We start from the raw sequence: 24,138 nt of genomic DNA, 5'->3' as shown, positions 1-24,138 counted from the left end.
CCTCAGTCACTTTGCCTCACACTGATTACCACGCACTTTAAAAGGTCTTCCATTAGCCTTGACTTATTCACAGTGCTTATACAGCCCTAGCAATCTAAAGCCTGACAACAAGACATGCTACTTTGCAGGCAGAAATGATGATGACCCAGGCCAAGCAGAAGCTCCCAAAATAAGCAGCATCAAAAGTACATCTCCCAGGAGCCACAAAGCCCTGCATACAACCTGCACTCTTCACAGGGATCAAGGCCCACTCCCAGGAACAGTACAGAAAGACAAACCCAGGACGCCATAACATACATTAAGATGGCATTTCACACTTTTGTTGTTCACGTCTGGAGTAATTAATTAGTTGACTCCATCACCCACATCATAAAGTGCGCTGTTATTAGCAAAGCTCACAATGCTTGTGTCAAGTCACATTCAGCCACAGCAAAGAGCTCTAATAAAGACTGACTATATATTTGACCCATTAGTACTTCTCTGGATGCTTTGCTTTCCTGTATCTATTTATTTCACGTCAGATGGAAAAAGAAAACACTTCTAATAAAAACTGACACATACATTAGTCTCCTATTGTGATAAGAAAACGCCCATTCCTTTCAAGAGGGAGGGATTGTTGGTTGTAATGAAAGTTATGGGGAATCTGACATACTCTAAGCAAGAGGAAATGTTTAGGATCTGAGTTATCCAGAAAACAGAAACCAAATTTTATTCTTTAGAAAATTTCTACTTAAAGTTTCCTCTTTTTTGGGGTCTCATAAATGATGTTTTGGTGCCAGAGCATAGGAGGCTGGTTAGCCAGGCATCTACTGTGCTGGTGAGAGTATTTCTGCTTTTGCAATTAAAACAAATAATAATAGACGTTTTAAAGGATACATGCTGAGTCTGGGACTCAATTTAGATTGATTCTTATTCTTGACTGATTTAAGAAAAAAAAAAAAAAGAAAAGAACACAGGAAAAAAAAATCACTTTAATTTCTCATTAAAATATCTCTTTTAAAAATATTCATGCCCTCTGCATTTAAACACCAGCAAAAGACTGACAGGTCTGGAGATGGCTAACAACTTCACAACCGACAATATTATCTCTTACGTCACACAACTGGAAATTACAAATTGCAAAGAAGTTTTACTTTTGCTGGTGAGTCCAATAATGAAAGTTTTAAAAGAAAACTATCCATTCACCCATAAGCAAGCTTTAAAACAGGTATGGTTCAGGTTGTCCCTGGAACCATTAGCCGAAATCCAAACTATGCATACAGCACTGATGACTGCCACACTTACCTCCAGCTGGATTACACACAGCCAAACCAAAGCCTGATTTCCTCAGCCACAGACACACAGACCGCCTGCACATCATTCATGGCATATTTTCCAGCTACTAAAATTCAGCTCCTAAGCACCAGCAGCTTTCTGTGGCACGCACCTCAGTTGCTCGGGTCACAAAGCTCCTCTGCTGCTGCAATCACCTCTGCAGCACAGCAGGACTTCATTTAACCCTTTTAAAAAGTATGTATGTATGTATGTATGCCTTTCTGTGAGATCCGTGCTATGCCTTGAACCTAAAGCAGTACATACACAACACAGTGCTTCCCTCCCTTTTTTATTTTTACATATTTCTGTGAGTGTATCAGGACTTATTTTCTTCTTTGAGATTTCTTGTATTACTATAGTAAACACAGCATTTGCCCTTTTCTCCATTCTGGTCCCATTCCTAACAGAAGTTCTTCATTCTCGGACTCCCACTTCATTCTCATTCTCTCCAGAAATCTCATTTCTATCCCTATCAGCTTCGTCCTCCAGACAGACTCCCATTTCTTCTGCGGTGTCAGCAGACAGCTGTCAAAGTGGTGCAATGTCCCATTTTCAGGTATGCTTTGACGCATGACAGAACATTTCTCCCCTGAGGGTCTTTTGTTCCCTTATTCTATGGCGCCCGGGAACAATGTTGTTGTGGTTGTCTCACAATTAAGGTGTACTGCAGTTAAGTTCACATTCAGAAAAATTCACTGTAGCCTGACCCATTACCTGCAATACACAAAACAACAGGGACTTTTGGTGGCACCACACAAAGTGACAATTTCAGGGTAGAACAGTCCTGAGATCTCTAATGTTGTCAGACCTTTTACTGACACAGTCAAGAATTTTCCCAACAAATACTTGAGGATAAACTCAAAATTCAGGTCAGTGTAGAAAAGACTTCTGGATTAAGAGCATCTCAGCCCCAGGAAGTTGTTGATGCAGTGACCATTCAGGCTATTTTTGTGTCTGTTTATGATATCTATATATTTGTACTGCAACTGGGATCAAACAATGTACATTATGATTCTAATTAGAAACTGTAAAGTCTATTTACTCTAATTCTACTAATTTAGTTATTTTTCTTGTAATATTTCCCATAGAACTCAAATTCATACATTATGTTTTCAAGGAACCTTCATTTCTAAGACCTAAAGCAATTTTTTTTTAACTTTCTGAATTAGCTCATTATTATTAACAGTGCCATATTCAAAAGCAGCTGGGTCAAACTCGGTTGCTTATAAAAAGTCCCGGAAAAATTAAAATTGTATGAATAGCCAAAAGCCTCGGTTGCATAATGGAGGCAAAGGAGGAACCAATAAATCTCTGTCAGTTATCCCTATTCATCAGTAACTTTTGTTTGACTAAAGCGTATCAGCTAGAAAAGCGACCTGTCATGGTTCGAAGATTTAGTGAGATGAAGAACTTCTTGCTTCCCTTAATAATTTGTCTGAATAATGAATCATTTCTATTGTGAAAAATGTTGTGCATTACTCTTGATTTGAATCTGCCCAACTTTCCAGCTATAACCTTTAGTTTGTCTTACGATTCTCATTACTGCTTTAAAGAGCTGATACTAAAACAGTATTTTCTTCTGCTTCAAGGGACTTAGAACTCTTAACTGAGGAGCCTCCCTGCTTTGATAGGGTCAAGGGAATAAAAAAACTGCATGTTTCTAATGCCGTCCTCCAACAGGAAGTTTGTGACTTTCTTTTGCAATGCTCCCATGGTTCAATGTCCCCTCATCGAAGTTGAGCCTAAAGCTACCACACATATTTCTGTAATAGAGCACATATATCGTCCTAATGGTCGTCTTCCTGGAAAATAACTCCTGCTCCTTTTGCAGTAGGAACTCTTGCGAACACAAAGTTCATAAGGTCCTTAAATCTCTTCACTGGGAATCTCCTTCACTGGGACTAGTTAGCAGGGCCCCAGATAACCTAATCTGAGGCCCTGCTTTCTAAAGAAGGTCAGACCAGACAATCTCCACCACTCCACTTACTCAACCAACACTAACTCCAATGCTAGTTTCTCTTCACATCTTTATAGAACTATCTGCCAGAATTAATTTTTTTTTTTTATTTTTTTGTAAATTTTAATATTGAAATATTTGGGAAAGAACAGAAAAACTCTTTCTAAAATATGCTCTCTGGTCTTGGAATACACTGATTTTGCAACAAGTTACTGTGTACCTGACAGGACAATATGTCAAAGTTCTGTGATAGAAGATTTTTAATGCAATCATTTGGTACCATAAGCAGAATGAATTTCTTGACTTAAGTCCATATCCTAGTAATTGGCTACATTTCTATAAAAGCAGCCATTTAACGTATTCCCAATAACCATGTCAAGAATGGTGACTTGTAGTTACATTTATATCCTTCCAAATGAAACCTTATTTCAAGACAAATTTGCCTAGAAGTATAAAATAAGTTTGAGCAATCAAAATCAACTATGATTTGCCAAATTCAAATTGACAAGCCAGGACAAGACCACTTTATTACTAACTCTTGAAGCAATCCACCAACGTCTCCAAATGTTAAATGTCACCTCCTTCTCCCTCTGTTTTCCCCAAGGGCAGCAAGCCTCAAGATCATTCTCAAGGTTTTACTTGAGGAAATTGAAGACGCTCAACTTCCCCTGCCTGTGTTTGCAGGTAAATGCACTCCAGATTTCAATTTTCCAGAAGGAAGAGTAGACACTACATTGATATCACTGATCACTGATTTCCCAGGACTAAAATAATGCCAGGTCACATATTTCAACAGTCCAACTATGTTAGAAGCTAAAACAATTCAGGCTTCACTGCGAGAGCCTGAGGTTGGGAGGAATCTCTCTTTTTGATATTTCATCCTTCAGATCATTTCCCAGAAGCTAAAGTCATCTGCTCTCTCCAGCTTTCAAGATAGTGATACCTAAGCATTTGCTTAGGTTAGTCTTTCTGTAAAGGTCGCAGTATTCTATAAACGATTTGTGGCGGACCCTAATGAAGGAGGGAAGACAAAGAACTACCCAGTAAAAATATTTCTACTATAGCAGGAAAAATACATACCACAGTTTGGTTTCATTCTATTTACCTAATACTGTGGCTGAGCAAAAACGAAAAGTTTTTTGGCCTGTGAAACAGTATCTACAAATCCTTAAACAATGAGCTTGTTCTTAATGGTTGGATTAATTCAAATTGTGTAAAACTGCGTAGATTAAGTTTGAACTGCTTTCATGTGAAGTAGCACAGAAATATGTCAAGGAACAAACACAGGTTTTGTCCTGTTGACTCTGAGATTGCTAATTGAGCAAAACAGGGGAAAAAGCCCTGTTACGTGGCCTGTGATCTTATCCCATATCCTTTCTGTCTAGCATAATCTGGCAGGAAAGAACGAGCTCTACTGATAAGAAGAAATCTCTCCCTCTCTCTCAAGCAAAGGTATAGTAGCTGCTCTCCTTCAAATTAAACAGAGCTCATACCACAGTATTTATTTAAGAATTCTTTTTCAATATGAAGAATTATTAACTTGTTTCAATTGTGTCTTTTTGGATAAGACTAAGAGAAAGAAGTACAACTCCCACACCTCAGTACACTTTGGACTTAGCTAAGCAAACTACAACCATGGCATCACTCAAAAAATGCCACTGAAAAATAGTACCTATATTAAGAATTCATTCAGATGCTTTTGAAATCATCTACAATGAGTAATGGTTAACCCAGACATTCACCTGGGAAGGTGACGTCAGTTTGATGTTTGCACATTCCAACTTATTGAGGCCTTCCAGTAAGAGTTTGATTATTATACACCATCTACCATGTCACATGCTTACATGCTGTTTTTAAGAAAGTTAATGGGGAAAAACAATGCCTTTAGTATGCTGCTAACCAACTACACTCCTGTCAGGGATGTTTGACCATCATGCCTAATGTGTGCCTGAAGCAGGAGCTTAGATGAGAAACAACTGGCTGATCTTCATTTTAGATAAGAACAAAGTGACAGGAGAGATAGGAGATACCACATGTGCTGTGGAGCTGGGAAGAGTAGTTCTTGGCAATGCTTGGAGCCTCAACTTTCAAATGATCAAATAGCAGAGGTATGGCTATGACTACTTGCCTATCTCAGTTATCAATGAGAAAATTGGAAATTCCTTCTATGTTGGAGAACCAAGGAAGTTTAGTCACATAGAAGGCAAACTGTTTTTGTTGAGCATAACATCACAATACATTGTTAATCCTGCAGCCTGCACCAGTCATTGGTTTTCCAAAGGTTTCTAATGGCGCTGCCCTTAAGCACATCACCAAACACACCTAGAACTGACTCAAGGCAATCAGAAGAGGCCCCCACACCACCAGTCTCCGACTTAAAAGATAAAATAATACCCAGGATTAATCAAGACTTCTTCTTTACACAAGTCTTATTCAGCTCTTCCTGAGAGAGAGAGAACGTTTTGAAATGATGACTGCATTTTAAAAGACCTTTGAAAGATCACAGAACTCAGACCTTCAAGTAAGTTTGCAGACCACAGGGAAGATAAACCAAAAGCAAAGCAGCGATGGCTACATGAACCTCACCTAAAAGCTCTGCTAATTTTTGTCTGAACATCTTTTCTTTTCCTTTCTTTTCTTTTCTTTTCTTTTCTTTTCTTTTCTTTTCTTTTCTTTTCTTTTCTTTTCTTTTCTTTTCTTTTCTTTTTTCTTTTTTCTTTTTCTTTTTCTTTCTTTTTCTTTTTTTTTTGTCCCCAGAGAAGTTAGAAAAGCTATTCTGCTCTCTCACTCTCACTAATAATGCAGTCCTAAAATTAAAAAGGAGAAAAGCAATGACAGAAATATCGACATTTTGGCAGTATCTAAGGAAGGGTGACAAGTGGAAGTAGAAAGTACAGAAGAACACATACATCCTCTTACCATATAAAATACTTAGAATTCCACCTTTATCTCACCATCATATGCAACTGAATGATAAACTAAGCTGTTCTTGTTTTGCCTGGCAGATTCAATGCATTTGTAGGTCTTACTCTGTGTTTGGGTTAGTCTGGTGCATTCAAAATGCAACGCAGCAGGTAAACCTAATCTGAAAAGTTATATATCACATTAAACCAAAGATCTTTCTCCTATCAATTTAGAGTTATTTCTCCCAGTTTTTATAACTCAAATAATATAGCTGCAACGTATCACAAAAAGACAAAAGACTCCCTTTTTTCTCTAGTGGTACATTGCTAATAGGAACTGTGAGAAATCCACATAAGTTTATTAAAAAATAATAATTAGAATCTTCCCACAATCTTCCCACAATCTTCCGTTTGAGAACCCGTGAACTTCTTTTATAATTATTTCCTCAGTTCTCCTTTTATAAACTATTTAAACTTTCCCTAAATTTCAAGTCAGCTTTGTCTATATTACGTAGCCACAGAAAAATCTAACAAATATGTCATAGGAGCAACTATTCTCAAATACTCTGTATGTTGGAAAAACCATCTCTAAGACAGACTTAAGTCATGCAAAGACAAGACCAAACTTGCGAGTTCACAGCTTCTACAATACAAAGCAATACATCCTGCCAGAGCATGAGGAAAAAAAGACAACTGAAAACATGGTGATAGAAGCAAGAGAAGAGAGGTGAAAAAAGAGATTCACTCATCTTCAGAGCGCTAGAACCTCTGAAGTAGAAGGCTTCTGTTTGCTAACTCTTTTGATTAGAAGAAGCCCACGAAATAGTAGTTATTCCAGAGTCCTGGAAAACTTCCAATGAATAGATTATGCAGATTAAACTTCAGATATCAATACTCTCTATAGTTAGAGAAGAAAGCAATTTGGTTTTTGGACAAATTTTAAAACCAGGAGATGAAATCAAATTGTACGTTAAAATGGTGCCAGGGAAGCCTTTTTTTGGCAGACCACCAGTCTCTCCTTCAAGAGCATCTGACAGCTACTGCGGCAACCTAGAGCTTCGTGCCGTTCAAAAATCAGCCTAGGATCATGTATAGACAAAAGAATAATAAGAATGAAAACTTGAGAACATTCCTTCTTACAGGGAGAAGTCTTTTAAAAAACCTGATCAAAAACCTTCTATTAACTCTTATACCAGCCCCACACAGGAAAGCCCTGGCTCTTCATCAGAGTTGTACCTGGCTGACAGAAGAGGCTCCAGAGGAGCAGCAAAGAGCTGAAAGGCTCCTTTTTCTTCTTGGTTGGGCCACAGGAGCATTAGTGACTGCCTCCTCCTCAAGATCCATGCCCTTGGTAGCCAGGTGCCATCTGCACTGAGCAGCAGAGTTTGGAGCAGCAGCACTCATCTTCCGCACAGGGCAGATTTCTTATAGGTGTGCATATGCAGCAGAGCCTCATCTGATGTGAAATTTCTTTGCGCATCCGGGTGTATGAATGACTCACATAGAAAAAAATACTGGTTTCTCATGGTTGCATGCTTGCATAGGGGTGGGGAATAAGCACATTTGCACATGAGATAGACCTACCCTTTTGTGACAGGATTAATGCCTGAGACCAAGTACTTCATGATTGAGCAACAAAGAGGGTAAAATGTGCACAGAAAAAAGATCTCTGAAAGCCTGCGATCAGAGTAACACAAACAGTTAATTCTATGGCAAAAACTCTTGAGGAATGAAGCTCCAGTAACACCCAAGCATCACACACGACCTCCGCAATGGCCTTGGATTACTGAAAGTTATTCAACAGCCTGAGAAGAAACTTGACTCCTACTCATAGCAAGGTTTTAGGATTGTATGGGATTAGCCCAGTTGCTCAGGATAGGATCAGGGCCCTTACAGGGAGCCCTGTCCTGCAGCACCCATCAGCTGCCAGCACTGGGATCTGGAGTTGTCCGGGAGCCGAGGAAGAGCAGCAGCAGGTGTGTGGAGTCCACACACATGGGAACACAGCGTGCGGGAGCATCCGGTGCTGAAACGTTTGACAAAAATAAAGTAAAAGGAAGTACACTTGAGCCAGAAATTAGATGCTTGCATCTGATACAAGAGGAAGGGAGCACTGGACAGACAACCTGCCACAAGTTTAAACCAGCTTTTCTGCAGTCAGCTGGAACACTGTCATTGACATCACTGTGAGCGCCCCTTGAGCCAAGAAAAACATCTTGTGATCTGCCCCTCCACACCCCATCCCACCCAGCTCTTCTGCAAAATCTGGAAAGGAGAAGTTCTCCACCAATTTCCAGAAAGCTTTTGAGGTTGTTTCTATTATGTACTTCCATTTACATTCTCCAGCGACAGACACCATATGCTGCAGGGTTCCATGGGGTGCATCACGCAGAAGACCTTCTCACATCTCTGTGCTCTCATGCCAAGGGCCAGCCATGGGCACCAACCTGCTTCCACCCCCATCAGTAGAGGCCAAAGATGCCTTGCTTGGGTGAGCAGCTGAAAAACTGACTGAAAGAACCAGCATCTTCAATAGAGAGCAAAGTCCCCAAATCACTGCCAAATGACTGCAGGGACTCCAATGCAAGCACACTGAGGCCGGCCCACACCCCTGCCTAGGCAATGGCTGGCTGGGATTTAATATTGTCTTTATAACAGCAATGACTGCAAAATTATTACACAGGTTAAGTACAAAATACTGTTGCCGTTTTTTTTTTTTCCTTAATAAATAATATGCAGAATAAAAAAAGTCAAATTAACTCAGAACAACAGTGAGGTTTTGGTATGCGTTTCTTAAAGACTTCTAAGAAAAGAATATACCTTAGATAACAAAGAAATGAAACAATCATTTCTCCTTTAAAAAACAGGAAATAAAACAGCTTCTTAGTATCTACTGGAATTTTTATAAATATCCTAGTTTTTCAGGAACACATTTTTTAAAGAAGTGTCCCCTTATATTTTTTATTACATTCTGCTAAAAAAAAAATAAAAATCTCTCTTCTAAATAATATTAACTTTTATTTAAATCAACCAGTCAATGCCACTCAATTATCCATTTATTCAGCCAGTGAGAAGCAAGTGACATTTCTTCTTATTCTAATCAAAGTCAAATATTTGTTCCTTCTGTGAGTAATTTATTACTAATTACAATAGTCTGATGTATGGTACTTTGTGTTACTAAAAATAGAGCTACAGATGAATAAATGCAGCTAAAATTACACTTTCAAAGCACAGTGGTAGAGAGCCCAGAGCTCATACACAGACACAGACAGCAGGTTTGCTTCCAGACTTTGGACACCCACATACCCACAAAATAGGAGCAAATTGGAAAAGCCTTCTGCTTGCTTATTCATCTGGTGGTTACTGTATCTGGTAATGAATTCACCAAGTAATACATAAAATCAGACTCAACTACTTTCCAATATAAAAAAATGTTCTAACTTGTTGGTTCTCAGTTTACTTCTTTCCCTTGCTGCCTTCCTTGGAAGACAGCCCCCTCCCTCCAGCCTGAAAAAATGCTTCATTGATTGAATTACTATTTTGAATTCAATCAATATAAGAGCATGGAGACAGTCTGCTAAATTAAAATGTGATTAAAAACAATTAAAATCTAAAATATTCTCAAAACTTCTCAGTTGAGCTCTGCCATTAAATGTCATTAGACATAAAGAAGTCAAAAGCTTAGCAAAACAAAACAGAATCGGACATTCATATTGGTACCGAGAAGATCCAGTTTAATGACTAACATGAATAATGTTTCTGAACACAAAATAAATCTTAAGCTGGCAGACAAAGTAATCTGTAGCTACTAATGAACAGAGCATGCGTGATGTGCGCAGCTGATTATCTACCACCCATCTCCTCAAGAACCCACAAGGCAGATGCCATAAAAAAATCAGTCTCTGTAATTTCAGAAGTGAGCCAATAGGTTAGGTTCTCTATTTCTCTATTTAATAGCTAACTTTTTAGACAGTTTTTTTTCCTTTAAAGTGAGGTGTTTCTATGGCTGTGTACTAACCAGAGGGTGAAAATCTAAACTTAAACACAGAACATCACTTGGCACTTACTAATGCAGTAATCTCCATGTGAAGGACAGGAATCCCTACAATCCACAGCACATGAGGCCACACAAAATACAGAAGTAAAAAAAGTACTAATTAATAGCAGAAAAAAATAACAAAAAAAATGACTCTTTAAAACAGAGACTCGGAAAACAAATCTCATCCAACTAGACGTCTCTCTGTTGGCTTGATGTGCCAAGATGCAAAACTCAAAGCTACCTGATTCTGAGTTTACGTAACTGGCACAATTACCCCTATTGAGTGAATGTTAAAAACACTTCTCAGTGGCTGCTGTCAGAGCCACAGTTGTTGCCTGCAATTTTAACAGTAGCACTTTTTCTCCTGAAAGGAAATCGTAATGTTCATAAGAGATTTGTTAGTCATATTTAATCTTGTTCTCTTATTTAGGCCCACAGAAGAGATTTAAATCACAGGGATTATTGCTAAACCAAGTAAATTAATCAGGTGACTTCAGTGCAATCTACCTTTGTTAAAACATCAACTGAAAAATGCTGTAGTGCAGCAGCAATTGTCCAGAGGTGCATTTACTTTGCTAAATGACTGACATAAATTTGAGCTCCCCTCCCAAGTGACAACGTGCAAAGAGCACAAAAATGTTCCCAGTGGAAAGCTGATAGGTTTACTAGACTCAAAAGAGAACAACTAAGCACATTCATAACCATTTGCAGGGAAATGGTCTTGGGACAGAGCAAATATTCATAAACGTTAAAGTTGATCACAAGCCATGGAAGGAACCAAGGACCAGGGAAGCAATGCTGTCATCTCAGCTTTACCACCAGCATGGTCTGCCACCCTCCCAAAACACTTTCACCTGACTGCCAAACATTTTCACCTACCTGCCAAGTTAAGTGACTCAACACCTTCCCTAACACCTGCAGAACTACGCATGAGAGAGAGAGGTAGCTCAGTAGCAATGAAGACTGAAATGTCAGTATACTAGGGCTTCATTTTCTCTTTCAGCACTAACTTCTTGTGCTCCTGGAAGCAAACAAGTGGCTTGAAATGAATTTCAGGGATGCTGTTGAACCCTGTGTAGAATGGCACTCTTGATGCCATTCTTTGCTGAGCTGAGTGTGAAACATAGCACCTCAAGTGCTCTGGTTTAAAAGCAAGAGTTGGAAGAGGAAGCAGTGTCAAAGCACCCTCACACACCAATCCACTTTTGCAGGATATGTAAAGGAAGAGTGGAAGATTGAGCTCCTTGTTTGTCTCAGTTTGAGGGAAGTTCAACAGCCACAGTTCCATCTCTAGGCAGAGGTTTTAGGAAGCAGGCCTCAGCAGCATGGGGTCAGGCCTTCATCACTGCCTCCTGAGGCTTTGACATCAAGGAGACAGGAGCACGAGATCCTTACAGCCAGAAAGAGCTTGAAGCTCAATTTTGCAGTCCTGAGATGAGGTTCATTAAGCAGTTGGCCCGAGGAGCTCACCACACAGCTACTGAGACTGAACTCTGTAACACATCATTGCCCAGGAGCTCAACTTCAAAGGAAAACTGTAAGGTTTGCCTATCCCAAACTCCTTCAAGCCTTCCCAGAGGAACACAGGTCTCAGGCACAAGTTTAGAGAGACCTGTCCCACAGGGTGGTCACTGCTGGACCACTCTGCAGGACACAGATCCCACTGTCAAGCACCACTGAGCTAGTCCTACACTGGCCCCATCCATCAAATGAGGCTGTGCTGACTGTTTCCATGCACTTACCAGTTACCCACAAAAGTAGCTCAGAAAGCACCAGGACTACAATGATTATGTGCAAAAATTCATCCATAAACACCTCCAGATTTCTCTCTTTTTTTTTTTTTTTCAGAAAAGCTTATGTTTCTGAAACCTAAGGAATCTCAGGTGCCTGCAGTAAATGGGAGAGGTTTCCACGGGTAACTCTCTTGAATGCAGCTGCCTGGACTTTGTTTTAACAGAGAATTAAGTCCTAAATTCTTTACTGGATCTAGACATAAGCACCTAAAGAAGCTCACTGTGTGCTTTTATTCAGTCAGCTGAATACAAAGGATTCTGGAATTACTTTTCTCTGTTACAACATTAGGTTAGAAAAATACATGCATGAAACTCACATGAACAAAGGTAAGCATATGAACAAGCACTGTGGACTTCCCAATTGTAAACAACACATGTTATTTAAAAAACACAGGCACTGTCATGGAAAAAAAGCTACTAATCCTGTTGGAGCAAAGTAACTGCTCTGCTGTGTGATTTGCATGGGGGGAGGGGGAGAGGGAGGGAAGAAGAAAAGGAATTGCTTTATTAGCCTTAAATATATATATATAGATTTTTTATGACTTGTAACTGATAGATATAAATGAAGGAACTTACATTTATCAAAGCAAGTATCATCATTCTTGTTAAATTCCACTTACTGCAAGAGATGCCTAAGGGGTAGTAGTTTAGTATACACTTCTGCTTTACCTTTTTAAAATGAGTGAAGTTGAAAGACATTCCACTGAGACATTATGCTAGGAATATTTGTCTACCTCAACCATTATAGCAAATACTAAGTAAACCCATTTTACTTTGCTAATGAAACAGCTCTTTGTTCATTTATCTATCTAGCTATTTATAAGTATCTTGTGATCACAGCATTATCTGAGGGCTAAAGAGCATGTTTCAACTCAAAACAAATGGACATGTCATCTCATGTCCTTCCATAAACAAAAGCTAAGGGCTTGGGTTCCAGCAGAGGTTTAAGCTTGCAATCATGCTTTGAATGTTCGTTTTCATAGCTTTACTTCGGTGCTTTTAACAACGTGAAGTAAGAGCAGTTGCCCTTACCATAGAGAAGCACTGGAAAGCAATAAATTCTTGTGCCAGATGGTATGTGAGACAGGACACGTGTGTATGCTGGGGAGGGTCCTCATTCCTGAACGTGCAACATGCTCTGTGGGGCTTACAAAGGGGAAAGGCAATCTCATGTGGGGAGGGAGGTAGTACCTTCAGCAGAGATGAGACACCAGCTCACAAATCTCCTGAAACAACTTCAGAAGCTTTTAAAAGCAAACAAACAAACAAACACCTACAAATTATGCTGACACAACAGCAAGTTCTTACTGCAGGACACCGACCTCTCAGATAAAAGAGCACATTATACACGGTAGTTTGTGAACCCACGAGTAATTCAATGAAATGGACTTTCTCAGATAGAAAAATCAGCAGAAACATATATCCAGATTAAAATTTCATTCTTCACAATTATGTGCATCTTAAAACCAAATATCATTTCTTAAGTTATCAGCACAGTCTGAAAAAGTATTCACAAAATATTAAATCGATTTCTCCCTACCCATAGCATCAACTGGCATCAGTGTAATGAATGCAGAATATGCTGGTTCATTCGATATGCTGTCATTTGTACATTTTCTATTACTAAATAATTAACACCCAGGCTTCTACAGAAAGGTTAAGTTGAAATTAATTCTACAATATTCCTATTACTGGCTTGGTTCCAAGATAGAATCTAGGGGTGTAAATGCAAGGAAAGCCACAGGCAAAAAAAATAAGAAAAGCTATTTCTTCACTTTGTACTACTTCAAATCCATAAATAATGGATCCATGCTTTAATAATCAATATATGTTCTGAAAAAAAGTGTATTTTGCCTTGCCCGATCAAGCAATGCAGAACGTCAGGTTTTTCACCTGGAATTAGATAACGTGTCTATAATACTCATCAGCCTTCTCATTCACTATAACATTAAATCCTACTGAGGGTTTTTATACTGAACTGAAGTTTCTCTCGATGATCTCTCAGGTGTCATTAGGCAGAACCTATGATTTTTTCCCATTCACATTTTTAAGCACTGTCACTAACTACCATACTCCCACCCGTTCCCACCTAAACCTAACCTCTGCCAAACCAAGCGATCAGAGAAACTAAACGTGCTTCATTTAGCATATCACAGCAATGCCAATGGGGGGCTACCCCTCAGGTACTGATGTTTTCTTCACCCATCTGGGTCAGTGTAAGGACAAAAAGTGGTACAACATAGAACACAGGGATTCTACTCTCTCTCAAGAGCACCTGAAAATATCACCTTTTGCCAATACCTGAAAGACAAAAGTCCCCACAGATTTTCTGTTACCAGACTTTTATCTTCACATGCTTGCCTTTACAAGATCTACTTTTGCCCAAGAAAAACCTATTAAGAAATGCTCCAGAGTTATCCTACAATACCAAAACATATACCCAGTTTAAGGAACTCATACTGTGACCTACATAAATAAATAACGAAAAATGTAAAAGCCTCAGTATTTTTATAGATCTCAAATGATGGAAGAAAGGCCGTGGTAATGTTAGGCTTCCATTTCTATTCTATTTTAGCAGTTAAAGAAGAGACATCTGGCAATAATCTACAAATAAATACAGTGTCTCAATTCTTAGTTTCTCCTCCAAAACCCTACCTAGGACATTTTTGCAGCATGATTCACAGAATCAACATAATACATTACAATACTTCTCAAATAATTCTGAATTCTCAGTTCATTCAGTAAAGAACTCATTTTCGAAAGAGAAAACGCAATGTGCCATGCCAAAAAAACTTGTATTGACTCAGCCCTGCTGCCAGGAAGAACAACGGGCTAAAGCAAACTCCATGATTTCAAAAGCATTTTTTACAACGGGGGCAGAGAGAGAAAAGAGACTTATTTACCGAAATGTGAGATTCCACAGGTGAGCCCAGAGAAACGTTCAGAAATCCTCTTCCTTTTCTTCCCAAAGTTTTAATTTACGATGAAGCCTGTGGTAATCCTTTAAAGCTGCCAGGTAAAAGGCACTCCATCTCTCTGCTGTATTTTCTTTCGCCCTTTTGCAGCGTAACTTTGTTATTTGCATACAGCTTACTTCTGGCCTATGGGACTTTTTGAACATCTACATGTGAAATTAGCTGTCTTGACATGCTCTATCAAGCATGACATCACGAATCTCTATGGCAACCGTAACCACACCTGCCCAGATGCCAGAGTTACCTGTCATGTTCAGACCTAACCGAACACAACAAAAAAATCCCAACCACCATTTTCTAGGCACTCAGCATTGCGTGTGCATCAGAAGGGTTTGGCTGTTGGGCTGTTTTGTTTGTTTTTTTAATCAATGGAAATCTGATTTTGTTTGCCAACAAATGCGCTCTTCACAGAACCCCAGCAAAAAAGAGCTAAGCTGTTCCCAACCCTTCCCGGTCCTGCAGTGCATTTCCCTGGTTAAACAACAACAAAAGAAATCTGTGGCAAACATTGCCCAGCTCATTTGCTAAAGGCACACTCAAAAGCTCTGGCTCTGAAAAACTTCTATGGGCTCCCTTTTGCTCTCTGCTCCCTCAGAAAAGCTTTTTTTTCTTCTTTTTTTTTTTTTTTTTTTTCCCTGAGGTGACTTGTAGAACAGGTTCACTGCAGGGATTACCCACCTCCCATGGCAAGGTTAGCATTTTTAACCTCTTAATTGCAAAGTCCTTTCCATCTGCAGCACTGCTGGCCCAGTGTTTGCACTTGTTCTGTTCTCCTCTCCCAGGCTGTGTGGGGCTCATCACACTGGACTGAGCCAGCCCAGCTCAAACTCCACAGCATGAAGGCCAGTTTCTGCCTTTCTCTGTCTTCTTTTTCCCTTTCTAACTTTCTTGAGGATTATGCACACCAGCACAGATCAGGCAGATCTGGTAGACGCACCGTGTTCAACGCAAGCTTCTTCAATAGCTTTATCTATAAAAATAAACCAATTTTGTTCCTTGGTTTTGCAGATGTCCAGGTGAAAAGAGTTATTGTGTCTGACCATGGGGTTGGCTTACAAAGGGACACAGCTTAGTGTGAAGATGAGCCACTAGGCTGGGCGCACACCCCCCACTTGCCACACAGCTGTGGGTTATTTGCCTTGCGGCCACATCCCAAGGCCCTACCACAGATAAAGCCAGTTCCTGTCTCTGTGAGCTTTGCCCTCCCAAATAAGACATCACACGCAGGATGATGAACCTGTGAAGTGGAAGAGAGACGATCTGTATGCACAGCTGGGAGGCTGCAGGTCACCACATTAGCTAACCACCAGTAATCCTCACTGATATTTTTTACCTGGCCTCTATTGTCCTGCAGTTCTGTAGCAGATTATCTGAGCAGAAACGGGTTCCAAGAACAAACATCCAGGGAGGGATTTACCCATATAAACAAAGCCTGGAGGAAATCATTAATACATAGCAGAAGACACAGACAGAGGTGATATGATATGAACTGACAACATCAAACACATTTTCTTCCCCTAATGTTTACTTGCTGTAAACCAGGGGCCTGCTGTCATACTCAGATACAGATGGTTGAAACAGGCCAGGGAAGAAAGTTCACAAAAAAGAAACAATTACCAATCCTGATTTTCTGGGCCATTTTTGTTGGCTACAGACTTGGCAGAGTTTAGAGCAACCTAGAAGATAAATGACAGTATGCACCGCAAATCTTGGGATATCTAATGTTCCAGCTATACTGCTTGACACAGAGATCAGAACACGGTGTTGCATTGGCTACTACCCTTGATAGATCTTCCACAGCGGGGGGATTCCCACCATGGATAATGATGCCACTTCCCAGACATTGGAGCAGCTGGAGAAACACGATGGGAGGAAAATGGCCTAGAAAATAAATGGTGACATTTCGGCTCCTGTCCTCCCACACATCTCACTACTTTTGTATGTGACATATTTATGTTACACACACATGCAGTTCACGTTTTCTACACCACTGCTATGCACGTAGATACATGCACACGGAAATTAAGAAGTCAATACGCTGCACACACACATACACTCCTAAAAGCAGTGACATTATAGTCTTCTCACAAAGCTGCCAAGTAAGCCCGCGTTATACATGCATATGTTTATATACATATATTCCTATGCATATACACATAAGTGCAAACAAAATACAGATACATGGGTGTACATGCTTAGACACAAATAGTAAAAACAACTACATTGAATGTATGGAGTCCTCAGTCTTCCCCATTCCCAAGAACTGTAATCTAATGCTCTAATAGTAATTTTAATTAATTTTGTATATAAGGAGTGTGAATTTTAAAACAATACATGTGTCCAATCATAAAAAAAAAATAGAAGCAGGAGACATTCACATAATTTTACCCTCAATAAATTAGCAAGGATGACACATTTTAAACAAATAGCAGAAACAGTTACTGCATTCCTTCCGTAATTTACTGCCTTCAGAAAAGGATCAAATTACAAAATGTGTAGGGTGTAATGCTGTAGGCTGTTCAAACTGGGTTTGCAGTGTCTGCAACACTGGAACTAAATATTTACATGACTCGAGAAGATCTAATCTCTGAATTTCAGCCCCCACCCCCTTTATTTAATTTGTATGCTATCTTTATCCACCACCCGGCACATTCCACACAGTCACTAGAGTTCATGAAAGAGATAAGTGTGTGGGGGAGTCCAGACTTTCAAAGGAAAGCAGGAAAGCTGCTTTAAAAATAAGGAATAGATCACTCTCGTTAGAGTTGAAGTCTTGCAGCAATTTTAGCAGGATACACATGGATGCAAGCAGTCTTAGTGAAGCAGCGATAGCACCTGGAATCTCGAGAGACCCTGTCAAAGAGAAGTTATAAGGGGGAGGTACCGAGTGACAACTGCTCTGATCTCCAAAGTCTTGGAATGTTTCAAAAGACACTGAGAATTCATAAGCACTCCCATAGCAGAGTACAGTACTTTGCCAACCTGTTTTTAGTCCTTAATTACAATTAATTTGCTGCCAGTATCGAAATACCTACAAAACACTAGGATAAAGAAATTACAACAGGATTGCTGTTGTAACCATTTTTTAAACTGAGAAAAATGGGCACAAGATACTTAACAGTGAAGTCTACATTCTGCTGGCTTATTGAAATTTATTGTATTTGTAATACAACACAGTCTGCAAGGTTTAACAAACTAAACTCTAACTTTTCACTCAAAACTAGAGCCATGCAGTGAACAGTCCCTTGTGTGGCATTCCCTAAATTCAGGTCAGCACAACAGCAGCTTCCACCTGTTCTGAGAAATACATCAGTGTATCATCACATCATCTCCAACCTTAAATCTACTTTTTCCTGCTGAAATGCAACTGTAGTCAGACAAGAAGCACCTTAAGGGTACACTCCTGGCAGGTTGGCGTTGATCTTAAGACAGTTTGGAGGAGGCAGATACCTGTAGATACATCCAGTCTGTTTATATTAAAAGACACAAGTAGAAAAGAAAGCAAATGAAAGGGTAACAGAGACAGCTAAAGCACACAGACATGGTCTACAGATATTTTCCTTTCTCCCGGGCAGTGGTGCCAATATTGAAAATGTAACAAAAGCTAACAGCTGTTCCATATTTTCCCTTCAGCTGTGAAAAAGTAGATGGAGATCCACACACTGAGATCAAGAGTCTCACCTTATCCATTTCTCTGTGTATATTCTAAAAAAAAATGAAAAGCTCCTCAAAAATGTCAGTTTCAACAAACATCTCCAAGGTAATTTTGAACGGTTTGATTATTATTGTTGTTTCTATTGATTTCAAAGGAGAAATTGAATCCTAGGCAACTTTGAACACAAAATGCTTTGTTAGATTCTCACCTTCTGTAGTGAGGTTAACACATTCAATTTTCTACCTCACATTCAAAGTGAGGTAGCAGTTATAAGGATTCTTTAACAAAAAGCAAGGTACATATCAGATTTTCATACCTGATCTCTCAGTCTCTCCTGATGTCCCATTATTGCTGTAGCATGATGGGGATATTTCTGCTTCAGATGCTCTAGAAAAGCCTCTCTCTTTCTGTCCATTTCCGAGGTTTGCATTCCCAGTATTTCTTTGGAACTGCGAGGGCCACCTACTGTATGTCTTCGAGGGATGTTGCGTGTGGATTTGGAATTAGAAGAGTGACTGTTTTGTGTTGAAAGTAGCTCCTTAGATCGGAGGCATTCAGCATCATCTAGTGATGTTAAATGCAAACTGTGTTTTGCCTGGTCTGAAAAACAAAAAGGAAAAAAAAAAATTTAAGAACACAATCCCAATATTCACCTTAATATGAAAAAGAAAATATTCAGAATGATAAAGAAGCAAGGTCAGTTTAAAAGTCTGGTAGTGCCCAATGGCTTGTTCTGCATCATTAGGCATACATATGTTCTAATCAGCAGCCTGGACGTAATCATTTATATAAGCTCAGCACAGTACTTACTTTCAACGTAAAACCACAGCAGTGCCTCACAGAAAAGTGAACATGATTAAAGTAGATGTTCCTTTTATATCATCTTCACCACTATGTGGCTTGAAAAGAAGATCTGACAGGGCCCTCATTCCCTGACCTTTAAAACCCACAGGATGCTTTCTTTCCAGGGCAAGGAACAGTGTTCTTCGGAGAGCTCCAGTACCCTTAATGGCCCTGTAACTCGTATCCCAGAAGATACCAACAGAGAACATTCCTTTGACAAAGCAGATTAGAAATCCTTAATCTTTTTTCAGTGTGTTTTCAACACGCTCAGAAACACCTATGAAATAATAAGAGGGCTTTGTGGCTTTTTTTTTTTTTCCTCCTCTATTTCTGACTGTGGTATGGTTTTAAATTTCATGGATCTCCCTTGGATTTTATATGTCTTACGACAGCAGGCTGGAAAATACAACATTTCTCCCCCAACAAACAATTTCTCAAGAAACAAAAAGAAAACCAAGTTTTGAGTGGTATACAGACAAAACAGAACAAACAAACAAAAAGCTTCAGATAAATGTTACAACTTTAAAACTGGCTTTAAGACCAAAGACCATGACTACTTTTGCAAAGAGATAGGCAGACACAGAGGGTAGGTAAATGCTGGCTTATCTTCAGGTAACTGTGTAACATGAACCCTCTGGTGAGCGAAGAAGTGTAGTCTGGAGCCTTGTTACCTAATACCTTTGAAAATTCCCTTAATCTTTTGTCAGCAAAGAAGAAAAAAGCTCCAAACCAGAAGCACTGAAAAGGCCTCTCCAAGTCCTGGGTGCTGGGTTAGGCCCAGGCCCCCACAGTAGTGTTAACCCTTAGCAGCCACTCTGCAAGAGCAGGAAGGCACTTTTCTTGCATGGGTTTCGTACATTCCCATTTCTGCCACTTTTCCACTCAAAGCCCTTTCTGCTCCCAGTGACAGCCCTCCCCCGAGTGCTGCCACTCATATGGCAATGCTGTTTGGAAACAGGCACCTACTCGCTTCTATTTATGGTTCACCCAGTCAGATTGACAGACTGCCCACCACTTGCCTGAGGATTTCATTCTGAGTACTCTTCTGACTCCTGGCACACATTACCATTTGTCTGCCAAGTCCCACAGAACATCAAGCCTGGTGATAAAGAAAAACCTCCACTGCTGGAGCTCTGTGAAGTCCCACCACTTTAAATGGGGAAGCCATTTCTTTGGTCCAACAGGACTGGGCCTCCAAAATCCTGTAAGTTTCTGTAAGGTCCCTGTAATGTTCACAGCCTACAAAGTACCAACATCATCTTGTTTGCATCTACGGGAATCTATCCTACAACCAGAAAACAGAAGCCTAGGCTGATGTTGCCACTTTATTTTGAGGAACACAGATTCAGACACTGCTTTGGGAACAGCTTTGGCTAACGGGGAATTTTGTTCTTACGTGGCTTCAAATCTTTTTATCACTGGAGACACAGCATGGGACAGCTGTTGGGGGACAGCGTGAATGCAGATCACTATGCAGCCCCATATTATTTCACCTGAGAACTGGTGGAACAAACTGCAGGATGATGCAAGCTTTAAAGAGAGGTTTCATTCCTCAGTCTGCTTTCTTCCTGTGGTCCTTTAAAAAGATGCAGAAGGCCCAAAACTACACACAGCAGAGGCCACCTTTAGCTCATTTTGAGCAAGAACAACTCTGACAACCTAAATACATAAAAACACACACACATTCTTCATGCTACCATTTAACCTTTCCAAGGACAACTTAACAACAAACAACATCCACCCTCCCTTTTTTCTGAGCATTTAGAGCACCTACTGTCAGTTACACTGGGCTAAAAAAGAGGGCATTTTGCTTGCAAAAACCAAGTGTGGCAATTCCAGACACACACAGTCAAACTGGTTTCTGAAAGCTGCACTGTCACTTCAGTGGATTTTAGATGGGAAAAAAAAGAGGTGGGATGGTGCTGGTTGGTCTTTACCATCTCTGTGCATTGAGAGCACAGAAGTTGCATCCCTGAGGCTGAGGCTCTGGAATAAAGATGTCGGAGAGAAATAAGGAAATCCCTTCAAGCTCTAGAGAGTCAGTGTGAGTGTGGGTAACTGAATGCAGCAATTCTGTACCAACCCTTAAAGTATTGTCACAGCAGCAGTTTCGGCCACTGGATTGGTGGCAAGCACTTAGAATCATAGAATCATAGAATCACCAAGGTTGGAAAAGACCTAAAAGATATGGCAGGTAATGCTATACTGAGAAGCACAACTGAGAGCTCATGGCTGTGGATTTCAGCTCCTAAATCCTTGTGCAAATCCCCTCCAAGCTCCGCACTTCAATCATTTCAGTAGTTTAAGAAAAAGCTAATTAATTATCTGAAACATAAGACATATCAAGTAATTTGTTTCAGAATTATTGGTTAATGGGTGGAACCTTGAGAAGGAATTAAAAAAAACAAACCACAGTTTTCACATACAGTATTAGAAAGATCAGCAAATTATATTATTTTTCTTTCATATACTAAGAAAATACTGTATAAATAGCAGTGAAAAGAAAGGAATGCAAACTATGCAAACTAATTGCTAGTCTTGCCAGGAGGCTGACCTGGGCATTCAGCATGATCCCTCCGTATTGCAGCACACATCAGCACGACTTTCTTGTTACTGCTCTGGCTGCAGCACGGTAACTACTGCACTGCTTTGTTGCCCAAATCTATGCAAATCAGCCATAAACAAATGAGCATGGATAATACTATGCACCTTGGCTGACATGTAAACCAAACTCTGTGTGATGTTTGAATATCTTTTCCTAGTAGTTACTTAAAAATTCTTGGTCACTTCCTAAATACTGGCAAATCAGTTTCATGGTCAGGATGAAATGGAATGGTAAAATACCCCCTGTGTAACTTGGAACATAAGAGATCCACACCACAGAGCTCCAAGGAGAAACTACAAGGCGTATTTTGTGTCCTGGTGTTGCTCAATAACAGCGTGGGCAAACAGACCATATCTTAGAAGTGAAGATAATGGGCCTAGAAAATCAATCCCCACAGATAACTGTGCAATGTGTGAAGGATCATGTGATGGTTCCCAGATGACAGCGAAGAGTAGCAAAAGGATAAATTATGCAAGTACCCTCCTTGGAAAACGAGTAAATAGAAGCCAATGAAAAACACAGCAAGAGAAATGCATGATAAGCTTGTCTCCCTCTCTCCCTCCCTCCCTCATGTTCAGAAGCTAAAGGCTGAAGGACTTTCTGTTCAGTAGAGTAGCAAAGCCAGAGGGCAACAAAAAGCAAGTTCTGTAGACTGTCATGGGAGAGCTTTGGTAATCCAAAGCCTCGAGTAACCCTTACAGTTAAGATACAGCTCTAACCTGAAAACTAACATTAAGAATTCTTCGCCCATTACTACAGCAGCTAGTCATGAAGTGAAAACTATGGGAAAGGTCCTGGTCTGCAGTGCGGAAGCACCATGCCTGAGATGATCAGGAAGATTACCGTGAAGGATTAAATGAAGGGACTTGAAGTTATTTTTAAAAGCCCGGTATGTTGTTCCTCTAAGTCACACCCTCTGTGAAGTCCAAAAAGGTCAGGAAAGTCGCTTTGCTCCATCACTTAAAATTGGGTGAAAATAGTAACATTCCTGTTTTGCAATCCAGGTGATAAGGAAGGGACATTTTCAGAGTAACTTTAGAAAGCAACAAGTGTGGGTCTGACCCACTCCAGCCCTGCAAAGTTGAGCCTTGAAGCACACTGTATTCAGTGCCTAAAGGATAAAAAAAGAATACATTTTAACAGCACAAATCAAACCCACCTATGATATGCTGGCAGCAAGTCCGAGATGATTGGGAATCACTCCTATTTATTTGATTGCCTTCGCAATTAAATCTGTTCCCAAATAAATTTTCAAATGTAGCTACTGGATATGGGCCAAAACTACTAAATTTGGTAATGAATGTTAAAGAACAAGATTTTCTGGAGAGTCAGAAGCTGGGTCTGGTCAGAGTTGAGTTTTCTTAGCTACACATGTACCTCAGTCAGCTTCACACCACCTGTACATACACTATGAAGGGTTTTCTTCCCCCCCTTACTCAGACACATCCTTTAAGTGAAAAGCATCCTTCCCATTGAACACACAGGCTCTGGTGAACACTACCCCACTGTTTCACGTTCAAAGACGGTCAAGAGAGTAGCTGGCAACGCATCTCCAAGAATCCTCCAAGAAACAAAACTTCTATATTCTCTATGCAGTGTTTTCTGGTATGACACACACAGAGTTGTGTGCGAGTTTTAGGACCACATGTACAGACTGCTCATTTCACAGGACAGTAAGACATTTCTTCAAGCGCCTATGAGGAATACAATGCACATGAAGCAAGAACGTCTACAGGTGTTCCACAACCACTGCAGCAGATGCAGATGAGATGAGACATCCCGTGCTACCTGAGCTGCACGCTCCACGTGGACCGTCCCACGAGGCACCCCCCAGCTCGCAGCTCCGTTCGCTTTCAGATAAAACATGGTGCAATACCGATTGTGCAAAGGCGCCCTTGGCTGCGCTGCCCCACAGCTCACACACACACACACACACACAAACTACCCCGAGCTCGCCGAAATCTGCGGCGACTTAAAGCACCCCCCGAGAGAAAAGTGCTCCCAGCTCCGCTCTTGCCCCGTACTGCTGCTGCCCTGCCCCGGCGCTGCGGGCT

The 24,138-nt window shown here is 40.3% G+C and overlaps 1 protein-coding gene across 35 annotated transcripts in view; it reads right to left on the bottom strand.

Annotated features, from left to right (window-relative positions):
- The window catches only part of KIAA1217 (KIAA1217 ortholog), a 325,153-nt gene that overhangs the window by 140,119 nt on the left and 160,896 nt on the right, over nucleotides 1–24,138 (bottom strand). For 31 of the 35 annotated variants that reach the window (XM_015853276.3, XM_085538721.1, XM_085538733.1 and 28 more), the window contains one exon: nucleotides 18,953–19,236. In XM_015853276.3, coding sequence (XP_015708762.2) covers nucleotides 18,953–19,236 — 284 coding nt within the window. Of the gene's footprint in view, nucleotides 1–14,909; nucleotides 15,595–18,952; nucleotides 19,237–24,138 lie in introns of those variants that run through there. The other 4 variants (XM_015853281.3, XM_085538726.1, XM_085538725.1 and 1 more) reach the window with 2 other exon arrangements.

Source organism: Coturnix japonica, chromosome 2, assembly GCF_054131305.1.
Source record: "Coturnix japonica strain WE chromosome 2, WE-NBRP24, whole genome shotgun sequence".
Lineage (NCBI taxonomy): Eukaryota > Metazoa > Chordata > Aves > Galliformes > Phasianidae > Coturnix > Coturnix japonica.
Note: the sequence above shows the minus strand (reverse complement) of the source record. Positions and strands in the feature narration are given on the sequence as shown.